At 41.0% G+C, this 15924-nt stretch overlaps 1 protein-coding gene across 1 annotated transcript in view; it reads left to right on the forward strand.

Annotated features, from left to right (window-relative positions):
- RABGEF1 (RAB guanine nucleotide exchange factor (GEF) 1) overlaps positions 1-6512 on the forward strand; it is a 50762-nt gene extending 44250 nt beyond the window's left edge. The window contains exons 8-9 of the mRNA XM_010837401.1: positions 1499-1755; positions 4204-6512. Of these exons, the coding sequence (XP_010835703.1) occupies positions 1499-1755; positions 4204-4602 (656 nt within the window). The 3' untranslated portion in view covers positions 4603-6512. The remainder of the gene's footprint in view (positions 1-1498; positions 1756-4203) is intronic.
- Positions 6513-15924: the final 9412 nt, after the last annotated feature.

Genomic DNA, 15924 nt, shown 5'->3' on the forward strand with positions numbered 1-15924 from the left:
TTAGGGCTGGTGCACTGGGACGACCCAGAGGGATGGTTCGGGGAGGGAGGAGGGAGGAGGGTTCAGGATGGGGAACACATGTATACCTGTAGTGGATTCATGTTGATATATGGCAAAACCAATACAATAGTGTAAAGTTTAAAAAAAAAAAAAAAAAGAATACTGGAAAAAAAAAAAAAAATATATATATGTGGACATTCCCCCAAATCTTTTTGGTAATAAGTTATATTTAAATAGAAAAAGAAAAATAAATAGACTGAGACATAGTAAGAGTAATTAAAACCCAGAATTAAAAATTTGAACAATAAAACAAAAATTATATAATTCATACAGAAGACAGGTAAGAAGGGGGGCAGTATTAGTAAATTAAAATAAGGTCTCAGCACTGTCCAGTGTTCCTGTCTCCCACATGTTAGTCTTCCATGGCTGGTGGTCCTGTGAGAACTTCCCCAGGTAGCTGACTCCGGGGATGAGGGCTGAGAGCAGAAAAAAACTCTCTGGCGTGTACCACCAAACCACCTAAATCTGAAACTTATTTCTGCTAATGGCAAGAAATTGGTGTCAAATTAAACCACTTCAGCTCTTTTCTTTCATGGTGTTCTGGAGTGTAGGGAGGTGTATCTGTCCAGAGGCACCCACCTGCCCTCCTTTTGTGTAGTTCTGACAGTGCAGAGTTCAAACTTAATCATTCCTCATTGCCTCCTGGTCCTTGTGACAGAGAATGTGAACTTATAAGAGCCTGCTAGTTGGACTTAGTGGTAGTGAAGGGCAGTGAAATAATTTTGCTTCTGAGAGAAATAAAGAATTGTTTATGAGATTAAATAATACCTATGTTCATCCCCTCTGCTACCCAGCAGGTTATAAGTGTCATAAAGCTGTTGTTAGATACTTGTTGCTAGTGGGAGATTTATATGCCGTGAGGATTGGCCACTGTGGACCTCTGTGTGATGGATTTCAGCCGCTTGCACTTTGATATCCAGCTCAGAGACGCCTTGTAAAATAGCCACATTTCTAAAACGCTGTATGCAATTGAGGCCTTCTGGACTGAGTTTTACAGTGTATTTATGAGGAACAAAAACAGTGAAACGACTCTGCTTATTTCTCTGGGGAGTTCATACACATTTTACATCGTGACTTAAAGAATGCCCTTTAGACTTAGGCTTGGCTTCAGATCCCTGCTATGAGCCTTTTTATTGTGTAGTCTTGGACAAATCATTGACCCTCTCTGAACCTCAGCTCCCTTAATAGTGCACGTGTATACCCTGGGGATGGAGAGAGTATGCTTGTAGAGCACACAGTGTAGGGCCTGGCTGATGGGCATGTGTGCCCAAGTGTGAGCTAGTGTCTACTGTTGTTGCAGGCTTTCTCATACGCTAAGTTAACTAGTGGAGAACGGGTTAGTGCACCTCTGTAACTTAAGAGATGAAATACGATGATCCCGATGCCTCTTTGATGTAACCGTCTCCTCACTGGCAGCAGCATCTCTTCTCCTTTGTAGATATCATTGAGATGGATTCGAAGCGTGTGCCCCGGGATAAGTTGGCCTGCATCACCAAGTGCAGCAAGCACATCTTCAATGCCATCAAGATCACCAAGAATGAGCCGGCTTCAGCCGACGACTTCTTACCCACACTCATCTACATTGTCTTGAAGGGCAACCCCCCACGCCTTCAGTCCAACATCCAGTACATCACCCGCTTCTGCAACCCAAGCCGACTGATGACGGGCGAGGATGGCTACTATTTCACCAATCTGGTAAGGACTTGACTTGCTGGTGTTGTGGAGAAGAACCCAGAGGGCTCTCACAGGCCTATGACATGTTTGTGCTCTGGAGTTGAGGGGTCAACATAGCTGAGGATGTTTGCTTGGTATCACAGAGCACATGTGACCAGGCCAGGCACACATACACCTCCTAGGACTTAGCCATTGTGGTTCCCCTCAGGACACACGATGGCCACGTTGAGTGTCTTTGCTGCTGTTGGCTGTCGCTCCCAGGAGTCGCAGCTGTAAGAGCCGCTCATTTACTTGGTTGTTTCAACCATGAATAAATGAGATCTTGGGCTGATTCCTTTATTAAAAGACTTAATGTTTATTTTTTGTTTCATTTCTACAAATTCCCTCTTAAAACTGAATACTGAGATGCTGATGCATAGAGGATGTGCAGCAATTTTCAGCTTTTGTTTTTTTACAGTAATAATAACACTAGGCGGGACAGTTGTGGGGTGCGCACATCTAAGGCCTGAGGCCACATACTTCCTTTTACTGACCGCTGTACTTCTCCTTGTTTGCGTTAGACTGGATTTATTGTCTCATTCATGAGTTTGAGCCTCAAGACACCTTATGTTCTTTGTTTCCTGTGCTGGAAGCTGTTCAGGGTAATAGGTAGGGAGGGGAGGCCAGGTTACATAAGGAAGCATTTCTGGTAAATTGTCTAAAAAGACGGATCCTTGAATCTCCTGCACTCTGTAGCTCTTCCTGGCCCCCTGACCCACAGCCTTAGCTGTGTGCACACCTTTTTCCTTCATCCTCTTCTTGCCAGACTCAGAGTCACGGCCCCAGTGAAACCACTGTGGCAAAAGCAAAAAATTGGCCAGTTGCCACATGCCTTAGGAACTCTGCTTCGCTTCACTCCTTTAACACTCCCGGTGACTCCTTCCTTCTGGAACGTCTCGTGTGCCTCAGCAGTCATGATTCTACTCCATCTCCCTGGGCTCTTTGTGGGCCTGGTGTCCTCCTTGTCTCCTTGAATGTGTCACTCCCTGGGGGCTCTGTCCTCCGTGCATCTCTCTCCCTAAACCGTCTCTGGTCCTAGCGCTGCTGGTCACCTGTATAGTGATGACCTGCAGGTCACCTGTTTTGACCTCACTCTGAGCTTCCCAGCTAATTTATTATGCTTCAGATTTAATCTGTTCAGAACTGAAGCTACCTTCCCATCAAATGTTTCTTTCTTTTCCATTATGTACTGTTTCCATTAGTGGCAGTACTGTGTATCTACTCGCCTAGGCCAGGAGTGTCAGAATCATCTTAGAGGCCTGTTCTTTCCAGAAAATAGGCTGCGCTGCTTCTACACACATAGCGTAAGCCGGTGGGTAAGGTCAGACAGGCACCTTCTTGGCAGATGAGGCTGTTGAAATAGATTTGCTAAATATTCTTTAAGAAGATTCACTTTTTTATGAATAATAAGGTAAGATCCTGCGAACGAGTTTCTAAAAATAAATTCTGAGAGCTGTCTATTTTCTCCTGTTATGTTTTTCATGTTTTTCTCATGAAAATACTTTATTTAAAAAAAAGTATGAAAATGGTATGTGCTCCTTCTAGAAAAAATTAGTTAAGAGAGTATAACTAAGATGTCTGTGTCACTCAGCATTTCCCCCAGCATTTCTATGCTAATAATTGCTACCATTTATTCATTGCTTACTACAGACCTGTGAGACATGTGTTACATTGTTTAATTCTCACAATAAATCTGGGTGGTATTTCCCTCATTTTACAAATGTGGGAACCACAGAGGGCTTAGGTAACTTTTCTAGAGTCACACAGCTCTGGGCTGTCAGTTGACAGAGGTGACATTTCACTCAGGTTCTCTGGTGTCTAAGTGCATTCTTTTAACTGTTTGACATTAAAGTATCTTGAGGACCAGTGGTCTGTGTGCACACAAGTACCTGCGGACATGCTCAGTGGCAGGCCGTGCGCTGAGTGGGTCTGCAGAGCTGGGAAGGCCTCCGCAGGGAAGGGCCTCGTGGGGCGTGGCCCTGGAGCTCCAGGCCACACCGTGATTCCTCTGCCGCACAGCGTGGCAGGGCAGCAGAGCACCCCTGACTGCAAGGAAACACACGGGAAGCTCTGTGATAAGCATTGTGGAATGAATACTAAAGGTGCCTCTTCAGGTATTTCATTCTGTACAAGACCCTAGGACCTTCGGACCACCCAAGGAGAGGACTGGGTTTCTGGCTCAATAACTTGGCAGTTAGATTTAATTTTTTTTAAAGGAAGAAATGCATTATTGCAGATGGGAGTATAAAGGAAACAACATGAATGGCCATGGTAATTTCTGAAGCTGAAGTCCATGGAGGTTCATGAGATTATCTTGTCAAGTTTTGATTTGTTTAAATTCTTTGTAATAAAAGGATTTTTTTACCTTCTCTTTGAATGTTTGTAGCTCTCCTATATAACTATAAAAATGACATTCTCTTCTTTTTATAGTGCTGTGCCGTGGCTTTCATTGAGAAATTAGATGCTCAGTCTTTGAATTTAAGTCAGGAAGATTTTGATCGATACATGTCTGGCCAGACTTCTCCCAGGAAGCAGGAATCTGAGAATTGGTCTCCTGATGCGTGCTTAGGTGTGAAGCAGATGTATAAGAATTTGGACCTCCTGTCTCAGTTGAATGAACGACAGGAAAGGATTATGAATGAAGCCAAGAAACTTGAGAAAGACCTCATAGATTGGACGGATGGAATCGCAAAAGAGGTTCAAGACATTGTTGAGAAATACCCACTTGAAATTAGACCCCCAAATCAGTCTGTAGCAGCTATTGACTCTGAAAATGTTGAAAATGATAAACTTCCTCCACCGTTGCAACCTCAAGTTTATGCAGGATGATGAAAACTTAACATGGATAGTATTTATTTGAGCCTGAATTGTAGCCAGCCCTTCCTACAGTCCACTGATTGGGGTCTAGAGTATAACTTAATTGCTTAGAAGTATCAGCATTTTTAAAGGTACAGTTTGTGGGGATTGTTTTGTTCGTTTTGTTTTGTTTTCCTGTCAGGGGAGGCTTAGTAAATAATAAAGTACTATTTATTGAGTCACTGAAATAGATTCATTTAAGGCCTGTGTGAAAAGTTTGTCTATAAATCTATTTTTTCTCCATGGTTTTCCTATGCGCTTCCTCTGTGGCATTCACTGTGTTTTTGGATTTGATTAAATAATTGCCTTTTAAAGGAGAAAACGAATGCTACAAAAAATGTATGTGGTACCACTGTTCTACAGTTTGACATAATTTTATAATTGTAAAGATAGATATATTGCTAAGTAAATATGTAAAATTGTAAATATGTAAAAAAAAAAAAAGGAATGGTGTCCGTTGTGCATGGCATTTCATGTGTTAATTCCGTTTCTTTTTTTTTTTTTGGTTTGAAATGAAGTATATTGAATATTTGCCTTTTAACACCGTTTTATTTGGTTTGCCCCACTAAAATGAATGCAGAAATACTTAGACATACTCTCCCTAATATGTTGGCTCCACCTTTAACAATGTGTAAGCCCTAACTTTGAGGTCCTGTTCAGTCAGAGAACATGACACCATTGAATCACGTTTTCAGTCATGTGAAGTTACTATTCAGTACAGACTGGAGACTGAACCATGCTTCCAGCACCTCTGACCTCCTTCCATTCAGCAAATGTTCCCCGAGCTCTTGGTCAGGGCGGTTGCCCTGGGGCTGAGTCAGAAGCCAGGAATTAACAGGTCTCTGCAGGCGAGAGCTGATGGAACATCTCTCTGAGCTTTAAAGTGCAGAGGCAAGGGAGGGGGCGTCTCTGCTTCCATAGTGTACTTGTGACTTTATGGACAGCCCAGTCACATGTCACATAAGCCTCTTTCAGGATTTCTCAATGTCAGTACTATTTGGAGCCTGAGGACATTTTTATTTGGGTGCCAGCTCATGTATTGTGGAGTATTTAGTGATGTCCCTGGCCTCTGCACTCATTAGACACCAGTAGCAGCCCCCCAGTTGTGAAAAATCATCTCCAGACATTGCCAAATGGGGGGCAGAATTGCCCCCAGTTAGGGACTGCTGATCTGTTTTGTAAGCAAAGGCGTTTTCCTCCTGATGGCTAATATGACGCAACCAAAGAAAATGGCACCAAATGTACAGTGAAATGTGAACTCAGAGCTCATTCGGTAAAGCTCTCCAGCCCCTGGCACTGTGGAGCCTTGTCTAATCCTGGTGGAGCCTTTCACAACTAAATACACCATCGTGATTCTCCTTTCAATCAGTGATGTCTACAGACTCTCGGAGTACCTGGGAAATTGTAATTCCCAGACACCATTTTTGCACAAGATCACATCACACAAGCAGTTAAGAAAGCTTCCTTTGCGTTTCCAGTATCTTCCTCCTGGTGTACCACAGATGCGTAGTGCAGTAGTTTTGGAATAAAACTAGGGTGGGTATAAAACTCGTTATCCCTTACTTAAATTAACGTCTAAAATGCATCACGTTGATACACCTATTGTCCTAAAGCACTGAAGACATGAAGCAGTCAACCGAGTCAGCGGATCGCCAAGCTCACTTGGAGTATTACCATCAAGTGTCTGGAGAATGTGCTCATAGAAACCTGGGCCCAGATGGTCTTCGTAGAGAGCTTCCCCTTTTCTTTCTTTTCTATGTACTTTCTAGGTGCTAATCCAGGTATACATACACACTCTTACTTCTCCTGGGAATATACCGTTCTTTTAGCCATTGTACATTATGTTTATTAAATAAAATGTGCATATCAGCCTCCCCAAAAAAGCCGTCTTCTTTTGACTTCTTACCTGTGTATAAATTGTTTAATTGGTTTTTTTAATATGTCTCATATTGGTTGAATTCTTTGGACTCTTGCCTTATAGTTTCTCTTTAAGTCAGCATCAATATCATAGCCAGGGTTTCTGTTTTCTCAACCAGAAAGTACTGGCATTTTATGTACTATAAATGTGATTGGAACAGAAGTCCTTATCAATATAGTTTCTTAATCCATTCCTCTTCCCAATAGGTTAATTTTTGGTTCTTCATCTTAGGAAAATAGACAGTATTAATATTCTCATGTTATAAAGGTTTCCCTTTTAAACCACAGTAGTCATTATCACACTTAAACATGAAATAGACATTAAATTAATTAAAAGCAAGAACAAGAAGGTCTTCCCAGCTGGTGAGTCCTTTGCTCCCAAAGCAGGGGACCTGGGTTCAGTCCCTGGTCCAGGAACTAGATCCCACATGCCGCAACTAAGAGTTTGCATGCTGCACCTAAAGATCCTGCATGCCGCAATGAAGATTGAAGACCCCACGCACTGTGCTGTGACTTAAGATCTGGTGCAGCCAAATAAGTAAACGTTTTAAGAAAATATTTTTTAAATACTTAAAAATTTTTTGTAAGTACTTTGTAAAGTTGGTGAGACAGTAGATGTTAAATTTCTCACCAAAAGAGAAAAGTCATTATGTAAAGTGATGAATGTGTTAAGTATATTGTGGTAATCATTCCACAGCGTTTATGTTGTACAAAGTCAAAATGTTGTACAGCTTACACAATGAGATGTCAATTAATATCACCATAAAGTTGGGCTTCCCAGTTGGTACAGTGGTATGGAAGCCACCTACCAATGCAAGACGTGTGGGTTCAATCCCTGGACTGAGAAGATCCCCTGGAGAAGGAAATGGCCACCCACTCCAGTATTCTTGCCTGGAGAATTCCATGGACAGAGGAGCCTGGTGGGCTGCAGAGAGTCAGATGAAACTGAGCATGCACCATAAAGCTGGGAGAAAAGACAAATCAATGCAAATATGAAAAAAAAAATTAAGTACTTTTCAAATAAGGAACTGTAAAACTTCGAACATTTAAAAATACTACAAAGGTAAGGTAAGGTAAGTCGCTTCAGTCATGTCCGACTCTGTGCGACCCCATAGACGGCAGCCCACCAGGCTCCCCCGTCCCTGGGATTCTCTAGGCAAGAACACTGGAGTGGGGTGCCATTGCCTTCTCCGAAAGGACATGAATAATTCACCATATAGACAAAAATGAACAATGATTTATCTGGGAATGTTCTTTGTTTTCCCTGAAGTGTTCATGATTTCTTGTGACTAAGAAAGCGTCACATGTTAGATTTTCTTGGCATTTCACCTGCTTACATAGTTTTGAATATGAAGATATGTGCTTTGAGAGATCAGAAACAGATCGACGGCATTCACCACTCGGCCAGTTATATATAAAAGTTTGTTAAAAAGTGATCATAAATCTTTTTTAAATGGACACCAGATGAAAAATACTCAACCTCATTAGTAACCAAAGAAATAGAAAATAATTCAATAACAATTTTTTTTGTCACATTGGCAAAGGTGAACATCTTATGGCAAATATAGCACTTTATGAGTGTATAGAGAATTGTGCCTCACTGATGAAAGATTATAAGATTTCCAGACAGCAAGTCAGGGCTGTGTGTCAAGAGCCTTAAAAATCTTTATACTTTAATGGCACAGTAACCCTATTTCTATAATTAGCAATGCTAAGAAAATAATGTGCTTGTGCTTAGTCGCTCAATCTTGTCCGACTCTGCGACCCTGTGAACTGTAGCCAATCAGGCTCCTCTGTCCATGGGATTTTTCAGGTGAGAATACTGGAGTGAGCTGTCATTTCCTCCTCCAGAGGATCTTCCCCACCCATGGATTGAACCCGAGTCTCCTGTGTCTTCTGCATTGCAAGCAGATTCTTTTTTTTAATTTATTTTTTAAATTGAAGGGTAATTGCTTTACAATATTGTGTTGGTTTCTGTCAAAGATCAACATGCATCAGCCATAGGTATGCTTATGTCCGCTTCCTTTTGAGCCTCCTCCCCCTGCCTTCCTCATCCCACCCGTCTGAGGTGGTTACAGAGCCCCAGTTTGAGTTCTGCAAATGGATTCTTTATCCTCTGAGCCATCGGGGAAGCCCAAGAAAGTAATAAAAAAATTGTATAAAAACATTAAGTATAGAAGTTTAAAAATTCAGTATTTAAATTGTGTAGAGGGGGATGTTTCAATTAAAGAATAATTATGCAGAAAGCTATCCTCATATAGCATTAAGCATAGTTCCAAATCTGTTTTAAAATTCCAAGCAGTGCTAGAGAAAAAAAAAAATGTGTGTGTGTGTATATATATATATATATATATATAAAATCATCAGTAATTACCATTGGGTTTGAGGGTTATAGATGGTTTTAATTTTCCTTTTTGATATTTCCTTAGTCTTCTTAACTTTATACAATGGCATGGTAGTTTTATCATCAGAAAACAGAAAAAAAAATATTTTCAGAGTATAAAAACAAAAGCTTCAAACTACTGCATGACAGAATTGACTAGCACACATTAGCTCTTAAAGGGAGAAGTTTGTTTTAAAAGTGACACAGCTGTCTCTGAGCAGCGTTTCCCAGGCAACCTCTCCGTGGTTGCCAATACAGAATGCCACCTCTAGGGGTGGAATCAAGCTCTTGGCTGGCCTGCCCTGCTTTAAAAGAATAATGAGTTGTCTGCAGGGGTAGGTGTCTGGCTTAAATTTCCTCCACAGGAGTATGCACCTGTCGAATGGTTTCCCTGCCAGAAGAAAATTTCTTGCTCCCTTAGTAAAAAGTCAATGAAGCTGAAAGAAAGCTAGTTTCTTGGATTTGAGGTAGCAGCCAGAAGACTGGTAAGCATTCTTAAATGTGGAGGCCTCTCTAAGCACCAGGACGAGTCTGTCGTCAGAATTAAGCTGAAATTCTAGTGGCATCTGCTCTGGGCGATGGAGAGGTGGGTTGCATTTGGTCATTTTTCTCCTGATTTGGAAAGTGAGAGGGGCGGATGGACATGGTCACTATTTCAAATGGAAACTTTCTCCTCCCCAAAATAAGAGTGACTCATTCTGAAATGAGCCCTTTGTGGGTGTTTGGGTGAACTGATTAGTGAGGGGTTGGACAAGGTGGTCTGCAGAAGCATCTTTCTTTAAAATATACTAATTTTCTGCCCTAAATATATGTGGAGCCCAGACTACATATGAAGAATGGTGCTGGAGGGACTGTGAAAGGTACATGGCCTGGACTTTGACTTCAGCTTCCTTACAATCCAGTAAAAATAGGAAGCTCTAAAAATATGAAAAGTCAAATAGCTCAAGACTTGCTTGACCGTAAGATATAACGGAAGTGACAGGGACCACATCCGGGCTTAACTGCCCTGTGGAATAATTGTAGTATCTCAAGTGTATTCAGCCCCTATGTACAAGGTCCTGTGCTAAGCAAGCATTTAAAATGTATTACCTCTTGAATGTAATAAACCTAGTCTAACCATTTCCTTTGTTTTGGGCTGTGCTGAATCTTCATTGCTGTGAGGGCTTTTCTCTGGTTGCGGTGCGCTGGCTTCTCACTGTGGTGGCTTCTCTTGTGGAGCACGGGCTCTACTGCGCGCAGGTTTCGGTAGTTGCGGCTCCTGGGCTCTAGAGCACAGGCTCCATAGTTGTGCATGGGCTTAGTTTGCTCCACAGTGTGTGGGATCTTCCTGGACCAAGGATTGAACCCGTGTCTCCTGCATGGGCAGGTGGATTCTTTACCATTGAGCCACTAGGGAAGCCCTAATAAACCTGGACTAACAGGAATAATAATAGGTAGATTTAATTAGTGCATAATACATGCTAGGCATTGTGCTAAGTGCTTCACATAACAACATACATTGAACCTTCTCAGGGAACCTGCAGGGAAGTATTACTGTTATTCCAAGGCACAGAAATGAGGCTGATGCACCAAGATGTGAGTGTCTTGCCCAAGATCACAGAGCTGAAGTGGGGAACCAGGATTCAAACCTGGGCTGTCTAGCTCCAGAGTCCCACTCTTCTTGTTCTATTTTTACTTTGTGTTAGTAAAGTGTTAGTCGTTCAGTTGTGCCCGACTCTTTGCAATCCCATGGACTGCAGCCCACCAGGCTCCTCTGTCCATGAGATTTTCCAGGCAAGTATACTGGAGTGGGTTACCATTTCCTTCTCCAGGGGATCTTCCCAACCCAGGGATCGAACCCAGGTCTCCTGCACTGCAGGCGGATTCTTTACCAACTGAGCTACAAGGGTAAGAACACTTAAAATGAGATCTGTTCTCTTAATATGAGATCTATCCTCTAAATTTTTTGTGTATTTAATTTTGGGTTAAATTTTATACAGGATTGTTGACTCTAGGAACAATGTTGCACAGCAGATCTCTAGAGCTTATTCATCTTGTTTAACTGAAACTTTACACCTACTGATGAATAACCCCATCTCCCATTTCCCCAGCCTCTGGTAACTGCCATTTTCTATCTTTGATTTTGTGAAAGATACCTCCTGGAGATGGAATTAGGCAGTACATGTCTTTCTGTGTCTGGCATATTTCACTTAGCCTAATGTCCCTAAGGTCCATCCATGTTCCATATTGCAGAATTCTGCAATAAAAATTTTATTTCCTTTTTTAAAAAATCTTTATTTTATTGAAGTATAGTTGGTTTATAATGCTGTGATGATGTCTACTGTACAGCAAAGTGATTCAGTTAGACATACATATACACATTCTTTTTCATATTCTTTTCCATTGTGGTTTACCACAAGTTGTTGAATACAGTTCCCTGTACTATAGAGTAGGACCTTGTTGTTAATCCATCTTATATATAATAACTTGCACAGAATTTTCTTAATTATTTTTTAATATTTTGGCCAGGCTGCTCAGCATGCAGGATCTTTAGTTCCCCAACCAGGGATTAAACTTAAGTCCCTTGCAGTGGAAGTACAGAGTCTTAACCATTGGACCAGCAGGAAAGTCTCAGAATTTCCTTGTTTTTTTTTTTTAAAGGCTGAGTAGCATTCCATCGTATGTACACATATTTTCTTTATCCAGTCATCTCTTGGACATTTAGGTTTTTTTCCCGCCTCTCAGCAACTGTGACTAGTGTTGCAATGAACACAGAGTTCAGACTTCCATTCATCCTGATTCTGTTCTGTTGGATATATTCCTGGAAGTGCTGGATCATATGGCTGATCTCTTGTTAATTTTGGGGAGCCACCATACTATTTTTCATAGCAGTTGTACCATTTTACATTCCCACAGAGTCTCCACTTCAAAACACCATTTTATATCAACTCTCCCCAAGATCTTAGAGAACTGAGAAGAGAGAGGTTGGTAAAGAGTTTTGGGGCTTCAGGAAGATAATGAAATTTGAAGAGTTTTTATTAGAGAAAAGATGAAAAAGGAGAGGTTTGAAGTGGGGTGTGGCTGTTTTTGTTATTAGGCAATTAGGACTATAGCATTTCAAGCTACAGTATTTGATTCATGTTTTAAGAGAATTTTATCAATTCCAGCCATGAATTTCCAGTCGACCCTGGGGTGCAGCCTTGAGTTGCTCACAGCCAAAATTAGACATCAAAAAGTGTGGCTAGCAGCCAAATTTGGTCCACCCCCTGCTTTTGTAAATAAAGTTTTATTAGAACACTGCCACTCCCATTCATTCTGTTGCTTTCATACTACATGGCCAGAGATGAATAGTTAGAATAGAGTTCCTGTGGCCTGTAAAACCTAAAATATTTTTTGCAGAAGTTTGTCGACCACTGGTCTAATGTAGTGCAGTGATTGTTAGTTTTTCCTCCTAAATTTTTAATTTGGAAAAATGTCAAATCTACAGAAATATTGGAAGAATAATGAACAACCTACATGCCCTTCTCCTTGATCTAATCCTTAACATTTTGCCACATTTGCTTTTTCTCTCTTGTCCTCCCTCTTTTTCTTTCTCCCCTGCCACTCCCACTCTGGCTGCAGTACTTGTTAGGTGCAGATAACATAATTTTATATCCCTAAATAAATTAGATATATATCTCCTAAGAATAAGGACAGTGTTTTACATAACAATGAAAATTTAACTTTGAGGCAATAAACAGACCAAATTCTCCAAATAGTGTCTTTAATAGATTTTTTTAAAATAAAATCCAGTTTCATGTGCAGGATTAATTACCACATTTATTGGTCATGTCTTTTTAGTCTTCTTTAAATAATTGCCAGCCTTATTTTGTTTGGGTGTGTTTTTTCAGCTTTATTGATATAGTTTACAAAACTGTAGGATGTTTAATGTGTACATGAGGATTTTTGTTTTTCATGACATTGGTATATGTTTGTAGAGGGTGGGCTCAATGTTTAGAGAACGTCGCTCATCCGGGATTTGTTTGGTCATTTCATGGTGACTGGATTTGAGTTTTCACTGGAAGGACTGATGCTGAAGCTGAAGCTCCAATACTTTGGCCACCTGATGTGAAGAGCCGACTCACTGGAAAAGACCCTGATGCTGGGAAAGATTGAGGGCAGGAGGAGAAGGGGGCGACAGAGGATGAGATGGTTGAATGGCATCATTGATTCAATGGACATGAGTTTGAGCAAACTCCATGAGATAGTGAAGGACAGCGAAGCCTGGCGTGCTGCAGTCCATGGGGTCTCAGAGTCAGATACAACTGACTGAATAACAGGGTTTGTGTTTTAGGGGCAGGAGTACCAAAGAGGGGCTGTGTCCTTGTCAGCGCCCCCATCAGGAGACTGATTTTTAATGCAGGAAAACTACCCCAATGGTGGTAAACAGGTTTGAATTGCTAAAGACACACAAATGACAGGACTCAATAAGGCAGTGCTTACAAATCTAGAGTTTATCTCAGGAAAAGGGTACAAGATAGCAATGCCATTAATGTAAGGAATAGTATCACAGCCAAAGGCTGTCACCCTACGTGCACAGAACACCTGGGAACAGGACCTGTTCATGTAGAGAATCTAGATGTGCACACATATTCCCAATGTTTGCAGTCATTTGAGGGTTGGTATTCATTTAAACAGACAGCTGCTCCATCCAGTACCACCAGCACAGACACTTTTTTAATACTTGACATTTCTTTTCCTCCCTGATCAGTAACAATCTATACTTTTGAGGGTATTTCTTTTGACTGATTAAACCATAAGTAATCTATCACTGATTTTTTTCGCCCCTCCCAACAAAATGTAGCTTTTCTCATGTACCGTCTATTATTTCTCATGGGAATATAGGTTTAAGGCTTTGTCTCTTGTTTCAGGTTCAAAACATCTTGAGAATGTAACCAAATTTCTTTTCTTGGGTCACGTACTTTGACAGATATTGGTTCCCAGCAAGAGTAATCTCTCAACAAGGCCCATGTGTCCTCGGTTGGCCATGAGAGAAATGTCCCAGCGTAGATCATCTATACTTACGTACATAAAGGAAACGGGAACCTGAAGGGGCAGCCACGTTGGTCCTGGTCCAGACAGGTGCACGGTCAGACCTCCCACCGCTTTGTCCACTGTGAGGACATAGACCACGCCTAGAAGTTCACTAAAAAAAAAAAATTGGTGGACTGTATGTAACATAAAATTGACCATTTTCAAGTGTACAATTCAGTGTCATTAAAGTACATTCACAAATGTGCCACTATACATTTCTAGAATTTATTCATCATCCCAGGCAGAAACTTGGTACCCATTAAACAATAACTCCTCACTCCCCACCCCCTACAGTTCCCAGTAACCTCTATTCCACTTTCCTAATCAATTTGCCTATTCTAGCTCCTTCGTGTAAGGGAAATCATACTATATATATTCTTTTGTTTCTGACTTATTTCATTGATCATAATGTTTTCAAGGCTAATCCTTGCTGTTGCAAGTATCAGAATTTCTTCCCTTTTTAAGACTAAATTCCATTCTATGTACATATCAGACTTCAAAAATTCAGACTTAAATTGAAGAAAGTAGGAAAACCACTAGACCATTCAGGTATGACCTGAATCAAATCCCTTATGATGATACAATGGAAGTGACAAACAGATTCAAAGGATTAGATCTGATAGATAGAGTGCCTGAAGAACTATGGACCAAGGTTCATGATGTTGTACAGGAGGCAGTGATCAAGACCATCCCCAAGAAAAAGAAATGCAAAAAAGCAAAATGGTTGTCTGAGGAGGCCTTACAAATAGCTGAGAAAAGAAGAGAAGCTAAAGGTAAAGGAGAAAAGGAAAGATATACCCATTTGAATGCAGAGCTCCAAAGAAAAGCAAGGAGAGATAAGAAAGACTTCTTCAGTGAGCGATGCAAAGAAATAGAGGAAAACAATAGAATGGGAAAGACTAGACATCTCTTCAAGAAAATTAGAGATGCCAAGGGAACATTTCATGCAAAGATGGGCTCAATAAAGGACATAATGTTATGGATCTAACAGAAGCAGAAGATACTCAGAAGAGGTGGCAACAAAACACAGAACTATACAAAAAAGAGCTTCACAACCCAGATAATCACGATGGTGTGATCACTCACCTAGAGGAAAACATCCTGGAATGCTAAGTCAAGTGGGTCTTAGAAAGCATCACTACTGTGGAGGTGATGGAACTCCAGTTGACCTATTTCAAATCCTAAAAGATGATGCTGTGAAAGTGCTGCACTCAGTATGCCAGCAAATTTGAAAAACTCAGCAATGGCCACAAGACTGGAAAAGGTCAGTTTTCATTCCAATCCCAAAGAAAGGCAATGCCAAAGGATGTTCGAACTACCATATAACGGCATTCAATCTCACACACTAGCAAAGTAATGCTCAAAATTCTCCAAGCCAGGCTTCAACAGTACGTGAACCGTGAACTTTCAGATGTTCAAGCTGGATTTAGAAAAGGCAGAGGAACCAGAGATCAAATTGCCAGCATCCACTGGATCATGGAAAAAACAAGAGAGTTCCAGAATATGTCTACTCCTGCTTTACTGACTACACCAAGCCTTTGTGTGGATGATAACAAACTGTGGAAAATTCTTAAAGAGACGGAAATACCAGACCACCTTACCTGCCTCCTGAGAATTCTGTATGCAGATCAAGAAGCAACAGTTAGAACTGGACATGGAACAACAGACTGGTTCCAAATAGGACAAGGAGTACGTCAAGGCTGTATATCATCACCCTGCTTATTTAACTTATATGCAGAGTACATCATGAGAAACGCTGGGCTGGAGGAAGCACAAGCTGGAATCAAGATTGCTGGGAGAAATATCAATCACCTCAGATATGCAGATGACACCACCCTTATGGCAGAGAGTGAAGAAGAACTAAAGAGCCTCTTGATGAACTGAAAGAGGAGAGTGAAAAAGTTGGCTTAAAGTTCAACATTCAGAAAACTAAGATCATGGCA

This window comes from Bison bison, unplaced genomic scaffold (genome assembly GCF_000754665.1).
Source record: "Bison bison bison isolate TAMUID 2011002044 unplaced genomic scaffold, Bison_UMD1.0 scf7180017864072, whole genome shotgun sequence".
NCBI classification, from domain to species: Eukaryota; Metazoa; Chordata; class Mammalia; order Artiodactyla; family Bovidae; genus Bison; species Bison bison.